Raw genomic sequence first — 17,639 nt, 5'->3', positions numbered from 1 at the left:
CTGATAAAATCTCTCTTCTAAAATGCAGAGGTAGCTCTAAGTTCAGAGGTTGGATTCCAGAACAGGCAAGGTGGATATCGCCTTACCTGACTTTGTTTCAAGTACTATCCACGCTCAACGTTGCTTAACTTCAGTGATCGGACGAGAACTGGTGTATTCAACGTGATATGAACGTTGGCGAGAGACAAGGTTAAAATATGACAATATAAATACGCGACAGAGCGCAACCTGAGAACAAGCTGTTTAGAATAAAGTTCGCCCCGGGCATGAATAGAACCCGGGACCTAGAGTTTACAAGACAGGCACGCTAACCTCCAAAATAACTACGATCACGGAAATTAATTGTGTTTATTTTATTTATTTCTTATTATTTTTTTATTTTTAATATTAGGTTTCTATTTTATTTGTATTTTAAATTAGGTACCATTATTTTAATTCAATTTTGTTCTCTGTTTCAGGGTGCATGTTCTTCTTCTAAGACAAACGGTGAAAAATGACGATGATTGGTTGAAGAAAAAGAAGTAAGAAGAAATGAACCAATATCAATGGCTCAATGAAAAAATGAATAAAAGTAGAAGGAATGACCTATCCCAATGGACACCATACCCAAATTTACCTTTTGTATAAACTATAAATGAAACATGGGCATGCTACGACACAGACTACAAAAAAGGCATTTTTTTTATTATTATTATTATTTTATTAAGAAAGATGAGTGTTTCACCCACCGTTTTTATTTCGTAGCAGTGAAGCAACTACTGCATTAGACTCGTGTGGTCTGTGTCGTAACAACTTTTTGAAATAAAAAATAGGTAGGTAGGTAGGTAGGTAGGTAGGTAGGTTTATTTAAACGTTTAGCCTTGCCGTCCTAGAATCGGACCAAAAGGGTCACAACTCCTCTTTTTGTTCTTCAACAAATTGGCCCACCTGTACCATACGCCACATAAGTCTGAACTGGACGAACTTTTTCAAGATCCGATTTCATCAAAAGAAAGGGCTTAAAGATGCTATCGAATTAGTGCTATTCAAAAATTGTAGTCATAAAAACAAAAGTTAGAAAAATAAATGTGGGAAGGTGGGCCAATAAATGGTACATTTTTTAGGTGGGCGAATAAATGGTACACTTACCCTAAGTAGGTATGTTACTCACCTCTCGGGCCTAGTGGTTAAGAGATCTTTATCTGAACAGTTCCAACTAGGAGGTTGTTGTAAGGAATTTTAATTGTGTTGAGCATAAATGCTTGTCACAAATGTCGTTCCCTGCTTAATGCACTACACTAAATTTTATGACTTGACTAGGACTCGAACCACCAACCTCCAGATCCGAAGTAACACCTAATCAGAAAAATTGAAAGATTCTAAGATTTATTTATTACTTCATTAATGAGCCAGAATCATAAGCCTACTTTTTTGTTTTTGTTCTATGTTATATTTTGAGTTCTGAGCTTGATTTTTAATAATAAATATTATGAAAGTATTTGCTTCAAATTCTTCCTAAAATAAATCGGGGTGAAAGGGTTAATTCAGATGACGGAACGATAACTAACACATAACTATCTGACTGGAACTATTGGAGAAGAAATTCAAGCAATGCTCTTCTCTCTCGAGCCAGGAAATGTGTGATTATTTGGTGCTGTGAAGTAACACTGATTGTTGATATTAATATCATTTTTAATATTTTTAATGTTGATATTAATATCAACAATCCTTAGGCCAGCCACTCACTATCAGGTAGACCTGATCAGGACAGGTACACCTGATCTGGTCCGCCTGTCAGGTCTACTTGGTGGTGTGTGTGTGTGCTCATCAGGTAACAGGTAGACCTGACAGGCGAACCTGATCAGATGTACCTGTCGTCAAGTCTATCTGATAGTGAGTGGCGGGCCTTAACCCATTTGTTGTTTTATGTTTGTGGTGAATTGAACAAATGGGTATTACTACCAGGGCATCACTGTAGATGTAGAACCTTCCTTTTCTTCCTTTGTTATGGAACCTCAAACTTTTGTTTAACATTGGATGTCATTTGTTAGAAAGAGTCTAACTATCTCCAATGCTCTAACTCTAATTATTAGAGTATCATTTTCTCTGTTACTCTAAATTCTAAATAGAGTCTAACTATCTCCAATGCTCTAACTCTAATTATTAGAGTATCATTTTCTCTGTTACTCTAAATTCTAAATAGAGTCTAACTATCTCCAATGCTCTAACTCTAATTATTAGAGTATCATTTTCTCTGTTACTCTAAATTCTAAATAGAGTCTAACTATCTCCAATGCTCTAACTCTAATTATTAGAGTATCATTTTCTCTGTTACTCTAAATTCTAAATAGAGTCTAACTATCTCCAATGCTCTAACTCTAATTATTAGAGTATCATTTTCTCTGTTACTCTAAATTCTAAATAGAGTCTAACTATCTCCAATGCTCTAACTCTAATTATTAGAGTATCATTTTCTCTGTTACTCTAAATTCTAAATAGAGTCTAACTATCTCCAATGCTCTAACTCTAATTATTAGAGTATCATTTTCTCTGTTACTCTAAATTCTAAATAGAGTCTAACTATCTCCAATGCTCTAACTCTAATTATTAGAGTATCATTTTCTCTGTTACTCTAAATTCTAAATAGAGTCTAACTATCTCCAATGCTCTAACTCTAATTATTAGAGTATCATTTTCTCTGTTACTCTAAATTCTAAATAGAGTCTAACTATCTCCAATGCTCTAACTCTAATTATTAGAGTATCATTTTCTCTGTTACTCTAAATTCTAAATAGAGTCTAACTATCTCCAATGCTCTAACTCTAATTATTAGAGTATCATTTTCTCTGTTACTCTAAATTCTAAATAGAGTCTAACTATCTCCAATGCTCTAACTCTAATTATTAGAGTATCATTTTCTCTGTTACTCTAAATTCTAAATAGAGTCTAACTATCTCCAATGCTCTAACTCTAATTATTAGAGTATCATTTTCTCTGTTACTCTAAATTCTAAATAGAGTCTAACTATCTCCAATGCTCTAACTCTAATTATTAGAGTATCATTTTCTCTGTTACTCTAAATTCTAAATAGAGTCTAACTATCTCCAATGCTCTAACTCTAATTATTAGAGTATCATTTTCTCTGTTACTCTAAATTCTAAATAGAGTCTAACTATCTCCAATGCTCTAACTCTAATTATTAGAGTATCATTTTCTCTGTTACTCTAAATTCTAAATAGAGTCTAACTATCTCCAATGCTCTAACTCTAATTATTAGAGTATCATTTTCTCTGTTACTCTAAATTCTAAATAGAGTCTAACTATCTCCAATGCTCTAACTCTAATTATTAGAGTATCATTTTCTCTGTTACTCTAAATTCTAAATAGAGTCTAACTATCTCCAATGCTCTAACTCTAATTATTAGAGTATCATTTTCTCTGTTACTCTAAATTCTAAATAGAGTCTAACTATCTCCAATGCTCTAACTCTAATTATTAGAGTATCATTTTCTCTGTTACTCTAAATTCTAAATAGAGTCTAACTATCTCCAATGCTCTAACTCTAATTATTAGAGTATCATTTTCTCTGTTACTCTAAATTCTAAATAGAGTCTAACTATCTCCAATGCTCTAACTCTAATTATTAGAGTATCATTTTCTCTGTTACTCTAAATTCTAAATAGAGTCTAACTATCTCCAATGCTCTAACTCTAATTATTAGAGTATCATTTTCTCTGTTACTCTAAATTCTAAATAGAGTCTAACTATCTCCAATGCTCTAACTCTAATTATTAGAGTATCATTTTCTCTGTTACTCTAAATTCTAAATAGAGTCTAACTATCTCCAATGCTCTAACTCTAATTATTAGAGTATCATTTTCTCTGTTACTCTAAATTCTAAATAGAGTCTAACTATCTCCAATGCTCTAACTCTAATTATTAGAGTATCATTTTCTCTGTTACTCTAAATTCTAAATAGAGTCTAACTATCATCTATTATATTCAAGTGGTATAGAGTAGAATGTTCTCTAATACTCTAAATAGAGCATCATTTCTCCTAATACTCTAAAGTCTAAATAGAGTGTAAAATTCCAGTTTTGTACATACTATGTATATGAAGTTTTGTACAAAATATTTATATTAAATAAACCTTGTAGAAAATAATTCGAATTTTTCATATTTAATTTCTTGACCCCGCCGGGAATCGAACCCGGGTCTCCCGCGTGCAAGGCGAGTGCAGTGACCACTACGCCATGGGAGCTGACTCGAATTTTTGATATACAAAAGTATGTAGAGTATATCAAACGTCCGTAAGCTGGATTTTCCTTCAAGTATACCGATTACTGTTAGTTCAGGGCTTTAGATTGCGATGCGGGATCTCGCATAGTTTTCAATCCCGCAGTTCCAGGCCTGTGGGATTGTAAATACCGGACATTTACTTGCAGAATGATCCCGTGGGATTGAAAATCATGTGGGATTGCAATACCCCATTCAGAGCCTTTGAAGAGTCGCGATTCTTTGAAGAGTCGAGGTTGTACCTACGTTGCCGTGCCCTGTACAACTACAATTTTAGTTGTTTTTAGTTTCGTTTTTTCATTCCCCATTTTAGTCTCCCCCGCCTACAAAAGAATCGCGATTCTTTTAGAGTCCTTCTTTTATTCTTTGAGTCGAATATTTGAAAAGAATCGAATCGTGGTATTCGAATATTCAAAAAGAGTCGAATATCCCATCCCTAATTATTAGTTAAGAAATAAAGATTAAGGAATCGAGTCCAGTGCTTGGTTGCTCTATTTAGAGCTACACAAGCCATCCCTTCCTTCTCTTTGTTTCAGGCAATATAAACCGTTTTTTTTTTTCAAAGTAAATAATAATAAAAACCAAAGAAGAAGTATTGTTAAGAACTAGTTGCAAAAAGAATCATGTTGATATCTCCATTATTCATCAAGATACACAAGTTTTTGTAAAATCCTATCCCAATATTTTTCAATGGAAATCGAAAACTTAAGGTTGTGGTTAAGTACTGGGTTAGGATATGCTACGACTTGAAAAAAGAAAGAAAAAAAATACTTTCATTACTAGTATAAGTAGTATAGCTCCGCTATACTGTAGTACTAGAAAGTAAAAAAAAAAGGAAAAATAAAATAAAGGAAAAATTAGAAAGTAAAAAATCTATGCAAGCTTAACCTAACCCGGTACATAACCACAACTTGAAGCTGGTTTTACTCAAAGCTCGATTTTCCTTTTGAGACCCAGAAAACCTCGTCAATTGTGCGAATCAAATATTCTTATAATCTAAATACTAAAGACCTGGGACTACAGCTTCATGCTAAAGTGTTTGAGTTCTGAGAACGTTTGGAGAACGCTTGGAGAACGTTCGGGCATAGTCTCTGAGCATATTTAGAAACAAACGCTTTAATATGAGCCTGTAGTTCCGAGGGTAACAGCCTGTTCACACTGAACACATTTTTCTTCGTCCAAAGTTACAAGATTTCTTCATTGGCAATGTGAACACACTAATATTCATTTGTACACGCCTCACAAAAAAAAAAAAAAAAAAAAAAAAAAAAAAAACGCGTGACAATCGCAAAAAAAAAAGGTTTCGTTCAGTATGTACGGGCTGTAAGTTATTCATAAAAATAGGTACCTAACTATTTTATACAAGGATTAATGACCGGACCCACAATCAAAGTTTAAACTCTGCCAGCCTAGTTTGCTTGGTTAGTAGCGCGCCTGCCTTGTAAGCGATAGGCCGCGGGTTCGATTCCTGCCCGGGGCGGATTCTATCCTGATGGGATAATGTTCGTCCTCGGAATGGCTGACTTTCTCCTTTCCTGTCTTCCTTCTCTCTTCGATTTCGGGACGATAAGACCATAGCAGATACAGTTCCCTCTGTCAAACTTCTTAAAAAAAAAAAAAAAAAAAAAAATCGGTTTAACTATACGGTTCAAGTTTAACTATTTGATTAATCTGATTGGTGGGGTTCAAAAGTTTCAGCCGATCAAATTGCTTAAATCCAAGAGTTCACAGTGAACCGAGTGTATACTATGATTGTGACCCCGCCCATAAATGAATCGAATAAATTGGATACTTCAAATCTAATACATAAAAATCTATGGATATGCTTTTAAAAAAAACACTCTGAGCTGCTGCTGTGGACAGGGCAGCACTGGTGCTGGGTAATGCTACGTGTTGAACCTACCTCTGAGAAGTTTGCTGCTGTATTTGTTCCTGGATAACACTCTGAGCTGCTGCTGTGGACAGGGCAGCACTGGTGCTGGGTAATGCTACGTGTTGAACCTACCTCTGAGAAGTTTGCTGCTGTTGTTGCTGCTGTATTTGTTCCTGGATAACACTCTGAGCTGCTGCTGTGGACAGGGCAGCACTGGTGCTACTAATATTCTAAAAGCAAGAGAATTTACCAATACCTAATTCTTTCTGTGGTACGACCAAAAAAGGTTTCATAAAATTTCAAAATTTCTGAGAGAATATCCCATTGTCATCTAAAATACACAAATCCACCAAGTTTCAACTCAATCCGTCCAGTAAAAGTGGCCCATTATTCAAAAGCTGCAGACTTGATTGGGCCAATGAGAGAAGTACCAATTTACTGAATTTGCCACATACCACTTCAAAAACTACCACGTTTTCAGTAGGATCACAATGAAAGGCCGATGGCGGCTTTTTACTGGAACCGCTGGTTGTGGTACGCCAAATGGTCGGCGGTAAACGTTTGGAACGGCAACTGAAGCTGTTGAGCCGCCAAACTCTGCTGGTACTGATTGTAGAGGGCGTTGTTGTTGACTGCAGCTGCGGCAGCCGCCACGGCTTGCTGTAATATAAAACAACGAATAGAATTATTTGCCATACAGAGGATCCCGGATTCGATGGTCACCATCGCATCGGTAAGAAATCTACTACTCAACTTGAATTATTGACCCTCAATATTAAAGAAGAACATACAGAAAAAGAAAAATGTCCAAAGATTAATTGTATGCTGTGTCATTTGTCAACTCTATATTTAGAGCAGTTTGTTAAACAGGTACATTATTTAATAGTTTCTCTCAGCGAAATAGACAGCTCCTTTTTCTTCTTCTTCGCCTTTTCCCGTGTACAGACGGGGTCGGCGTTTTTCGTCAGCCCTCAATCAGCCCTAGGGTGATCGCTTTTGGGCTGACATTTGGTTTTGGCTACAGAATTTTACGCGTGGATGCCCTTCGATTCAACCTTTGCTATTTCTTTAGCATAGGAAATTCAGGCTGGTATACTCACTGTTTATAGTCCCCCAGCCAGACTAAGCTGGTCTACTCCCTGTTTAACGTCCCCCAGCCAGACCACTATATTAATAATAAAAGGAAATAAAAGGATCTACTCACCTGTTGTGCTGCAGCTGCGGCGGCTTGCTGTTGTGCCTGCTGTTGAGCTGCGGCCTGCTGCTGTGCCTGTTGAGATTGCTGACTCGAGTGCTGTTCCCGAGATATTGTTAAATTACACCGAAAACCGCCAAAAAGCGGTAAAATTCCGCCAACCGTTGCACCGGTCTTAATGAGCTGCTGCTGTGGACAGGGCAGCACTGGTGCTAGGTAATGCTACGTGTTAAACCTACCTCTGAGAAGTTTGCTGCTGTTGTTGCTGTTGTATTTGTTCCTGGATAACACTCTGAGCTGCTGCTGTGGACAGGGCAGCACTGGTGCTAGGTAATGCTACGTGTTCAACCTACCTCTGAGAAGTTTGCTGCTGTTGTTGCTGCTGTATTTGTTCCTGAATAACACTCTGAGCTGCTGCTGTGGACAGGGCAGCACTGGTGCTAGGTAATGCTACGTGTTGAACCTACCTCTGAGAAGTTTGCTGCTGTTGTTGCTGCTGTATTTGTTCCTGGATAACACTCTGAGCTGCTGCTGTGGACAGGGCAGCACTGGTGCTAGGTAATGCTACGTGTTCAACCTACCTCTGAGAAGTTTGCCTTCCTTCTCTCTTCGATTTCGGGACGATAAGACCATAGCAGTTACAGTTCCCTCTGTCAAACCTCTTAAAAAAAAATAAATAAATAAATAAAATATCTAAAAAGGGTGTCCAAAAATTAACGATACATTCAAATATCTTGAAAACTAATGAAGATAGAAAATTCGTGTTTTCGCCGATTCTCCTCACTTTTTGTTCAACATTTAATGGTGACCTCTGGAATTTTACCAGAGGTCCCCTTCAAGGTCAACTTTGGTTTTTAATTGGAACCCTATCTATATTTTTGAAGTCAGAAATGAAATCAATATAAAAAAGTAAGTTTATTATTATTATTATTATTTTTAAAGTAAATTTGATTTGAATCTTCCGAGATAAACGCGAAAAACCGTTCATTTTGAGCGTCATTTTTCGGTCACGTGGTACGATTTTGACAGCGCAAAAATTGCTTTGACATGGAATCTTATAGGTACGAATAGTCAACTTGACAGTCACTTTTATGATCATTAATGGTTTTTTTCACTTATTTTACTGGTGTTCACACTTGCCCTAATCAATCTGAATGCAAACCACGATTCTTCTTTCGAAAAACCGAGGAAGAGGAAGAATGACATTATTCACCTTGAACTAAATACCTCCTGCATTTGTGAACACGCGAAAAACCGTTCATTTTGAGCGTCATTTTTCGGTCACGTGGTACGATTTTGACAGCGCAAAAATTGTTTTGACATGGAATCTTAGAGGTACGAATAATCAACTTGACAGTCACTTTTATGATCATTAATGGTTTTTTTCACTCATTTTACTGTTTTTTTTCACTTGCCCCCATCAATCTGAATGCAAACCACGATTCTTCTTTCAGCGCGCGTGTCTCCCTTGCTTGCCTCGGTGATCACCTAAGGATAGAAATAGGCAGTTGTAGATTACGTCCTGGATTCTACTTTGAGATGTGGAAATTGATTGCTAAAGAGGCACAAGAAATGCTGTGATGAAAAAAAAAGGCCTCAAGTAATTGTTATCGAGTAGGTGGTAGCTTTAGTCTTTAGTTTGATATTTGATTTTACAATAAATGAAGACACAAACTAAATGTGAAATAGATGGTTGAGTTTGAACTTCAGACATTTTTTGGTTGCCAATCTAAGCTCACGGCAGTGCGTCAGGCCAAGTTCCAGTAGGTAATCCATCTTACTTACCGAGGTGAGTTTTATGCTGAACTCGCTCTGAGTGAAATACTTAAGTTTAGAACTCAGTTCATTGATATTCAGATTCAGTTTGTTCAGCAATTCGTTCTTCTCCTTGATAATCTTGTGACAATTCTCAATCTCTTCGGCTGAAAAACAAACACATTTGATTTTAACATACCGATATGTTTTGACGTGACTTTGAAAAGAAGAACACCAGTAACTTATACTCTTCACAGTTGGGGGAGGTTTTTTTAAATTATTTTATTTAGACAGGCGGACATGTTTCGCCATTGCTGGCATCATCAGTGTAAAAATTGCACATAAGAGAAAGGAAAAAGACTTCAAAAATGGAAAAAAAAAGAACAAATTGACCAGATCAGCAAAAAATATAAAAATGAACTTTTTTTTGAAGCAGGGAGTTGGTGATCTGACTCACTGAGTGAGTAGTTCATTTTCGTAACTCACTCACTTACTATTATCAGTACTTACTGAGAGCAGTTATACGCGAGTTACTCGTATTGAGGGAAAGCATAATACTTTCTGGTATTTCTGGCACTGCTGGAGCAGAAGGTGTTTTTTGTTTGTTGGATCTGTTCTGGTTATTCTCTTCCTCCGGATCTTCAGAGTCATACTCGATCTCACGTAATTTCAGCTCTCGCTTTGTCGGTTTCTTGGTTACCTGGAAGAATAACAATTGTTGTTGTTGTTGTGTAGCTAAACCGAGGGGAGGTTGATGGCCTCTCGCCAAGAGTACTTGGCCCCTCCTGAACCGCAGTCGACAATCATGAGGACCTGTGCTTTTCCTTTGAAGCATGCATGTCAAACTGGCGGCTCGCCTGGTCAAATTGTGAAGTCTGCACCGCCTGGCCCTAATATTAAATAAATAATATTTCACAAGGAGACATTTTTTTTATTATTTTTTTTTTTGTTACTTTAATCTTTGAAACAAAATTAAGTTTTAGGGAAAATGACCTAATAGTCAACTCCGAGCATTTGAAAACAACAACAACAACAAAATTAAGTTAAAAAGTACTTCTTGGTAAACGTATCTAATAAAATGATACCTACTTTAAGTACCTACTTACTAAAAATTTGGATTGAAATCACTAGCACGCTGGAATAAAATTATCGTAACCCAATAAAACTTCTAAAAAAAAGAAAAACAAATGAATCCCATGATTTTGTTTTAAGAACAATTTTTTTACTAGAGGGGACGGAGGGGGGTGAATACCTGCGGCCCGCCAATGTTCAACAAACATCAAAAATGGCCCTCTATAAATTTTGAGTTTGACATGCTTTGAAGCATGATAAACCCTCTGTAACCTCCCGCGAGCCAATGTGGTTAGGGTTTGGCTGCTCTGATCGCTATTTATAGTCACACAGCAAAACACTGGTCTGCTCCCTGTTTAAGGTCCCCCAGCCTTCCATTTTTTACTCCTTTTTCCTTCTTTTTACTTTCCAATACCAATGTGCTTTTATCATTTTCCTTCCTAATTCTCTTTTCCTTCCTCTTTAATCCCTCTTTTCCCAACATTTCTATATTTTTACTCGGTTTCAAACTTTCCACCCATTTAGAATCCCATGATTTTGTTTTAAGAACAATTTTTTTACTAGAGGGGACGGAGGGGGGTGAATACCTGCGGCCCGCCAATGTTCAACAAATATCAAAAATGGCCCTCTATAAATTTCGAGTTTGACATGCTTTGAAGCATGATAAACCCTCTGAAACCTCCAGCGAGCCAATGTGGTTAGGATTTGGCTGCTCTGATCACTATTTATAGTCCCACAACAAAACACTGGTCTGCTCCCTGTTTAAGGTCCCCCAGCCTTCCATTTTTTACTCCCTTTTCCTTTCTTTTTACTTTCCAATACCAATGTGCTTTTATTATTTTCCTTCCTAATTCTCTTTTCCTTCCTCTTTGATCTCTCTTTTCCCAACATTTCTATATTTTTACTCGGTTTCAAACTTTCCACCCATTTGCTTACCTTTTTCGGCTGAGACTTGCGCTTGTTCTTCCTGCCAGTCTCCTTGGGCGGGGCCTTGGCTTTCGGTTCCTTAGATCGCGTAGAACGGGACTCAGAATATCGGGTGGACTTACGGCCACGGCCTCCTGTTACTGGTTTGATGGCCTTGGTGGCCGGGTTACTCGGGTCGAAACTAGGATCATCATCGTCATCTTCTTCCATGTCCTGAGGGAGAAAGAGGCAGGATATTCATTTCTTTTTTTCTTCTTCTTTTTTTAATTGGCACTAAAATCTGACCATCGAAAATTTGACCCGATTACATTACTTTCCTTTCTATAGGATAAGGAAAGTAAAAATATACTGGAAAATTTATAAGTTTATATTTAAATTTAATTATTATAATTTAAGAAATTAAGGTTCGTAAGGGATCAACCTACGAACACCAAAAAATATTATTATTATTATGTATTATTATTAAGTAATACACAAAATATATTATTATATTATTATAACTTTACATGGGAAAAGTTGTACTATACGAACCATGTACGGTAGAACATAGTAGTGAGAAGTTATGTTATGCATTATATTATGTACTTCGCTCTACATTATAGCATTCCCCCCCCTTCTTCTCCACCACGATTGTATCTCGCTTTTTTTACTTGTTTTATCATTTATTTATTTTATTATTACCTATATACCTACGTAATCATATATGTAATATATATAAAAAACATTATGTATATACATATAATTGTAAATCTGTCTAAAAGACAGGTATCAACCGAGTTTTCTCCACTTCTCACGGTCCTGCGCATCTTCTTTCATCTCCTGGTAACTTCGCCCTCCGCATTACCAGAGTAAAAAGGAAAAAGTATAGAAATGGTGAAAGTAGTAGTACCTAGTGTTCCTTCTTAATGCTGAGATATCCACAAACTTATGGAGAGGCTCTCAGCTTCACCACAAATAAATCATTATTTAGATTTAAATTAGATTTAGAATAAAAACAATTCTCACCTCATCTGGATCATAATCAGACATCCGATCCTCTTTGATCCTCGCCTGGAGAGGCATTTCATCTTCCTCGTCCGATGGCTCCTCCATAGGTTCCGCAGCCTCCGACATGCCCTCTGCCTCAGTATCAGGTTCCGGCTCCGTTTCTCCGTTGTTCTTCCTCTCTTTCCCTCGATTTTTCCTTCCATTATTCTTCTCTGGAGACAATTTCTACGAAGTATGTGTCCCAACCAACATGTTTTCCTCTTCGGCTCCGTTTCTCCGTTGTTCTCCCCGTAGTGATTCACCGTGTCCACTGTGTTCTCTTCCTCAGTGATGTTGGACTCTTCGGGTGCCTAGTGGGTAAAATAAGGATTTTATTTATACAATTTTTTAAGTCTTTGCTGTAGTAGTTAACATGTTTATGTTTAACTTTTGATATGGAGATTGGTAGTTTTAGTCAAGTCAAAATAAAAATATAGAATCTACTAGCTGAATTCCGTCGCTTTGCTCCAGAATCCCGCTAGTTCAATCCGAGGCATGGCCAAACTTGTAGAAAATAATAAAAATATGGTCGCATTGCACGCTCCCTATTAGCTGCATAGTTATCAAACTAAAAACATAAACGAAACTCAAATCTTATGGAGATTTTAGTGACCAAAAATTGATCATATCTCAGGATCAGTTTAGATTTTCGCAAAATCCTTTCTTATTGCACACCTAGACAATAAAAGGAATATTCCTTCCAAACTTCAGCTGTCTAGGTGTTGTGGTTCAGAAGATAGAGCAATCAGTGTGTGAAATGTGAATGGATCTTGATTTTAAAATATAAGATATGGGTGTATTAATTAGGGAACAGCAATTGTGACAAACATTAAAGTATACTTAACACAATCAAAATTCTTTTATTTATTTCAAGATCAAAGTCAAGTCAGTCTCATAAGTGCTATGTCATGGGTTTGATTCCTGGCTGAGACAAACTTTATCATTAGCAGAAAGGTAAAATTTATTTTCAGAATGGCTAGCTTTCTCTATTGTTAATATTCCTTCTAACATTTTTTTTTTTTTCATATTTGTTATTACCTGTCTGGATGTAGAAGCAGCAGCAGAAGGGAGATGAATAGATGGGATGGACAAATTGTTACGGGGCTTGTACTCGTCTAGTTCTTCTCCATCTACGTAATCATCTTCTGGGCTAAAGTGAGCACTGCACACATGGCCTGTCATTTAGGAAGAGAAAATTTCAAGCTAGAATTAATGCTTGTTAAGTAGGTAGTACTTGAGAAATTTATATTGGACATTCTGTCTTAGAGATAAAAATTAAACACTACACCCAGTGGTTGGGTGGAAGAGGTCCTCCAGGAAAACCCTGCCACTTGAAAGAAAGCTGTAAATAAAGTAATTCTAGATGTGATTTGTAAAATCATGAGGAACTTCTTATATAAGCTCATCCATACTAAGACCTACAGAAAAGAAGAAATAAAACTGTGAGTAAAGTCCTTTGGAAAAATGTACAGGGAAATGTACATTCCTCCCTAAATCTCTACACATATCAGATATTTGATTTACCCAAATGATTAAAGCACAATTTCTTTCAAAGGCTTGAGAAAGAAACCAAAGTCTTAAATTTGGGAGGTTATTTTTTCATACCTAACAACTTAGGTAACTAAAAAAGTGCTATATCATGGGTTTGATTCCTGGCTGAGACAAACTTTATCATTAGCAGAAAGGTAAAATTTATTTTCAGAATGGCTAGCTTTCTCCATTGTTAATATTCCTTCTAGCATTTTTTTTTTTCTTTTTCATCTTTGTTATTACCTGTCTGGATGTAGAAGCAGCAGCAGAAGGGAGATGAATAGATGGGATGGACAAATTGTTACGGGGCTTGTACTCATCTAGGTCTTCTCCATCTACGTAATCATCTTCTGGGCTAAAGTGAGCACTGCACACATGGCCTGTCATTTAGGAAGAAAAAATTTCAAGCTAGAATTAATTTTTTACAATTTTTATTATCATCGTATTACTTTATTCAATTCTCCAACTGTACCATTCCTGCTCCGTCCTCACACTCAATCAATCGCAACTTCTTCCTCGAACCTCTCATTCTCATTGAAATTGCCCTCACCACCGATATCTCAACTTTCACCTTCAACCATCCCAATACCCATAAATACGACTTCGCCCACTTTTCACTTAATCTTCTTGCCCACTTTTCAGCTAGAATTAATGCTTATGGACAAATTGTTACGGGGCTTGTACTCATCTAGGTCTTCTCCATCTACGTAATCATCTTCTGGGCTAAAGTGAGCACTGCACACATGACCTGTCATTTAGGAAGAAAAAATTTCAAGCTAGAATTAATGCTTATTAAGTAGGTAGTACTTGAGAAATTTATATTGGACATTCTGTCTTAGAGATAAAAATGAAACACTACGCCCAGTGGTTGGGTGGAAGAGGTCCTCCAGGAGAACCCTGCCACTTGAAAGAAAGCTGTAAATAAAGTTCCAAGAACAAACCTTATCCGTTCAGGATAAAATCCTCCCCGGCGGAATCGAACCCGCAGCTTAGCGCTTACAAGGCAGACGCGCTACCAACCAAACTAGGCTGGCAAAGAAAAAGGAAATACAGTGAAACGGCCATCTCCAAATAGACGACTCTTTTTGGTGAAAGGGGGCAAATGGTATTGGAAATCCTAACAACCTCACAGAAAGCTGTAAATAAAGTAATTCTAGATGTGATTTGTAAAATCATGAGGAACTTCTCATAAAAGCTCATCCATACTAAGACCTACAGAAAAGAAGAAGAAATAAAACTGTGAGTAAGGTCCTTTGGAAAAATGTACAGGGAAATGTACGTTCCTCCCTAAATCTCTACACATATCAGATATTTGATGTACCCAAATGATTAAAGCACAATTTCTTTCAAAGGCTTGAGAAAGAAACCAAAGTCTTACTAAAATTTGGGAGGTTATTTTTTCATACCTAAGTGCTTAGGTAACTAAAAAACTAAGTAGGTAGTACTTGAGAAATTTATATTGGACATTCTGTCTTAGAGATAAAAATGAAACACTACGCCCAGTGGTTGGGTGGAAGAGCTCCTCCAGGAGAACCCTGCCACTTGAAAGAAAGCTGTAAATAAAGTAATTCTAGATGTGATTTGTAAAATCATGAGGAACTTGTCATATAAGCTCATCCATACTAAGACCTACAGAAAAGAAGAAGAAATAAAACTGTGAGTAAAGTCCTTTGGAAAAATGTACAGGGAAATGTACGTTCCTCCCTAAATCTCTACACATATCAGATATTTGATGTACCCAAATGATTAAAGCACAATTTCTTTCAAAGGCTTGAGAAAGAAACCAAAGTCTTACTAAAATTTGGGAGGTTATTTTTTCATACCTAAGTACTTAGGTAACTAAAAAACAATTGAAAGGCATCTTGAAACTAGGAATGTATACACCTACAACTAAGAGTACCCTAAACCACAGAAAATTTTCCGACAACATTACCTTCTTCAAAATCATCGGGTAGATCAGAATCATCATCAATTGGTAAGGAATGAATCCAATCAATCCAGATTTGACGTAGGGTTTCATCAGTTGGAAACAGGTGAAATGAGAGACGTTTCCCATTTTCTGAATGGTTGTGACATCCTGGTACAATACATTTGCGTATCATTTTGGTTTGCTGCTGTTGTTGCTGCTGTATTTGTTCCTGGATAACACTCTGAGCTGCTGCTGTGGACAGGGCAGCACTGGTGCTGGGTAATGCTACGTATACGGTGTTGGAGGCTGCCACTGAGTTGTACTTGCGGATTTGATCGAGTAGATAGACAGCGCGCGTGTCTCCCTTGCTTGCCTCGGTGATCACCTAAGAATAGAAATAGGCAGTTGTAGATTAGGTCCTGGATTTTACTTTGAGATGTGGAAATTGATTGCGAAAGAGGCACAAGAAATGCTGTGATAAAAAAAGGCCTCAAGTAACTGTTATCAAGTAGGTGGTAACTTTAGTCTTTAGTTTGATATTTGATTTCACAATTGATGAGGACACAAACTAAATGTGAAATAGATGGTTGAGTTTATGAAAAAGTCCACGGGGATGGACGAAACTCGAGTCGGATAAGATCAAAACCGGAACGTGTATCCATTGTATCATATAAAGGTAATAAGGTTTGTAGTTACCTATTTCATAACTTTATAAACTACAGCTTCATGCTAAAGTGTTTGAGCTCTGAGAACGCTTGGAGAACGTTCGGGCATAGTCTCTGAGCATATTTAGAAACAAATGCTTTAATATGAGCCTGTAGTTCCGAGGGTAACAGCCTGTTCACACTGAACACATTTTTCTTCGTCCAAAGTTACAAGTTTTCTTCATTGGCAATGTGAACACACTAATATTCAATTGTACACGCCTCACAAAAAAAAAAGGTTTCGTTCAGTATGTACGGGCTGTAAGTTATTCATAAAAGTAGGTACCTAACTATTTTATACAAGGATTAATGACCGAACCTTGCTGCTGTATTTGTTCCTGGATAACACTCTGAGCTGCTGCTGTGGACAGGGCAGCACTGGTGCTGGGTAATGCTACGTATACGGTGTTGGAGGCTGCCACTGAGTTGTACTTGCGGATTTGATCGAGTAGATAGACAGCGCGCGTGTCTCCCTTGCTTGCCTCGGTGATCACCTAAGAATAGAAATAGGCAGATGTAGATTAGGTCCTGGATTCTACTTTGAGATGTGGAAATTGATTGCGAAAGAGGCACAAGAAATGCTGTGATGAAAAAAAAAGGCCTCAAGTAACTGTTATCGAGTAGGTGGTAACTTTAGTCTTTAGTTTGATATTTGATTTCTTTGGAACGGCAACTGAAGCTGTTGAGCCGCCAAACTCTGCTGGTACTGATTGTAGAGGGCGTTGTTGTTGACTGCAGCTGCGGCAGCAGCCACGGCTTGCTGTAATATAAAACAATGAATAGAATTATTTGCCATACAGAGGATCCCGGATTCGATGGCCATCGGTAAGAAATCTACTACTCAACTTGAATTATTGACCCTCAATATAAAGAAGAACATACAGAAAAAGAAAAATGTCCAAAGATTAATTGTATGCTGCGTCGTTTGTCAACTCTATATTTAGAGCAGTTTGTTAAATAGGTAGGTACATTATTTAATTGTTTCTCTCAGCGAAATAGACAGCTTTTTTTTTCTTCTTCTTCGCCTTTTCCCGTGTACAGACGGGGTCGGCGTTTTTCGTCAGCCCTCAATCAGCCCTAGGGTGATCGCTTTTGGGCTGAAATTTGGTTTTGGCTACAGAATTTTACGAGTGGATGCCCTTCGATAAAAAAAAAAAAAAAAAAAAAAAAAAAAAAAAAAAATCGGTTTAACTATACGGTTCAAGTTTAACTATTGGATTAATCTGATTGGTTGGATTCAAAAATTTCAGCCAATCAAATTGCTTAAATCCAAGAGTTCACAGTAAACCGAGTGTATACTATGATTGTGACCCCGCCCATAAATGAATCGAATAAATTGGATACTTCAAATCTAATACATAGAAATCTATGGAT

At 37.0% G+C, this 17,639-nt stretch overlaps 1 protein-coding gene and 1 long non-coding RNA gene across 2 annotated transcripts; both read right to left on the bottom strand.

Annotated features, from left to right (window-relative positions):
* Positions 1–6,474: 6,474 nt before the first annotated feature.
* LOC113468529 lies at positions 6,475–7,447 on the bottom strand. The gene is made up of 2 exons (XR_003392252.1): positions 7,353–7,447; positions 6,475–6,808 (listed from the first exon to the last, which is right to left on the bottom strand). It is a non-coding gene; the product is annotated as an uncharacterized LOC113468529 (long non-coding RNA).
* A 1,303-nt stretch (positions 7,448–8,750) lies between these two features.
* LOC103511874 lies at positions 8,751–17,088 on the bottom strand. The gene is made up of 10 exons (XM_026825498.1): positions 16,954–17,088; positions 16,580–16,759; positions 15,586–15,946; positions 13,161–13,297; positions 12,370–12,433; positions 12,102–12,256; positions 11,106–11,309; positions 9,609–9,798; positions 9,129–9,265; positions 8,751–8,831 (listed from the first exon to the last, which is right to left on the bottom strand). Exons 1-10 carry the CDS (start codon positions 17,086–17,088, stop codon positions 8,751–8,753), a joined length of 1,644 nt encoding a protein of 547 aa, XP_026681299.1.
* Between the last annotated feature and the right edge of the window lie 551 nt (positions 17,089–17,639).

The sequence above is a fragment of the Diaphorina citri genome, unplaced genomic scaffold, assembly GCF_000475195.1.
Source record: "Diaphorina citri unplaced genomic scaffold, Diaci psyllid genome assembly version 1.1 scaffold761, whole genome shotgun sequence".
Taxonomy (NCBI): Eukaryota; Metazoa; Arthropoda; class Insecta; order Hemiptera; family Psyllidae; genus Diaphorina; species Diaphorina citri.
The sequence above is the reverse complement of the archived record's forward strand: the minus strand, read 5'-3'. Positions and strand labels throughout refer to the sequence as shown.

Coding starts and splice junctions, on each gene's coding strand:
- LOC103511874 (XM_026825498.1), bottom strand. CDS start 17,088: ATGGCCATCGAATCCGGGATCCTCTGTATGGCAAATAATTCTATTCAT. Junction 12,434..13,160: donor CTGCTTCTACATCCAGACAG/GTAATAACAAAT, acceptor TTTACCCACTAG/GCACCCGAAGAGTCCAACAT. Junction 8,832..9,128: donor TCAGCATAAAACTCACCTCG/GTAAGTAAGATG, acceptor TTCTATCCTTAG/GTGATCACCGAGGCAAGCAA.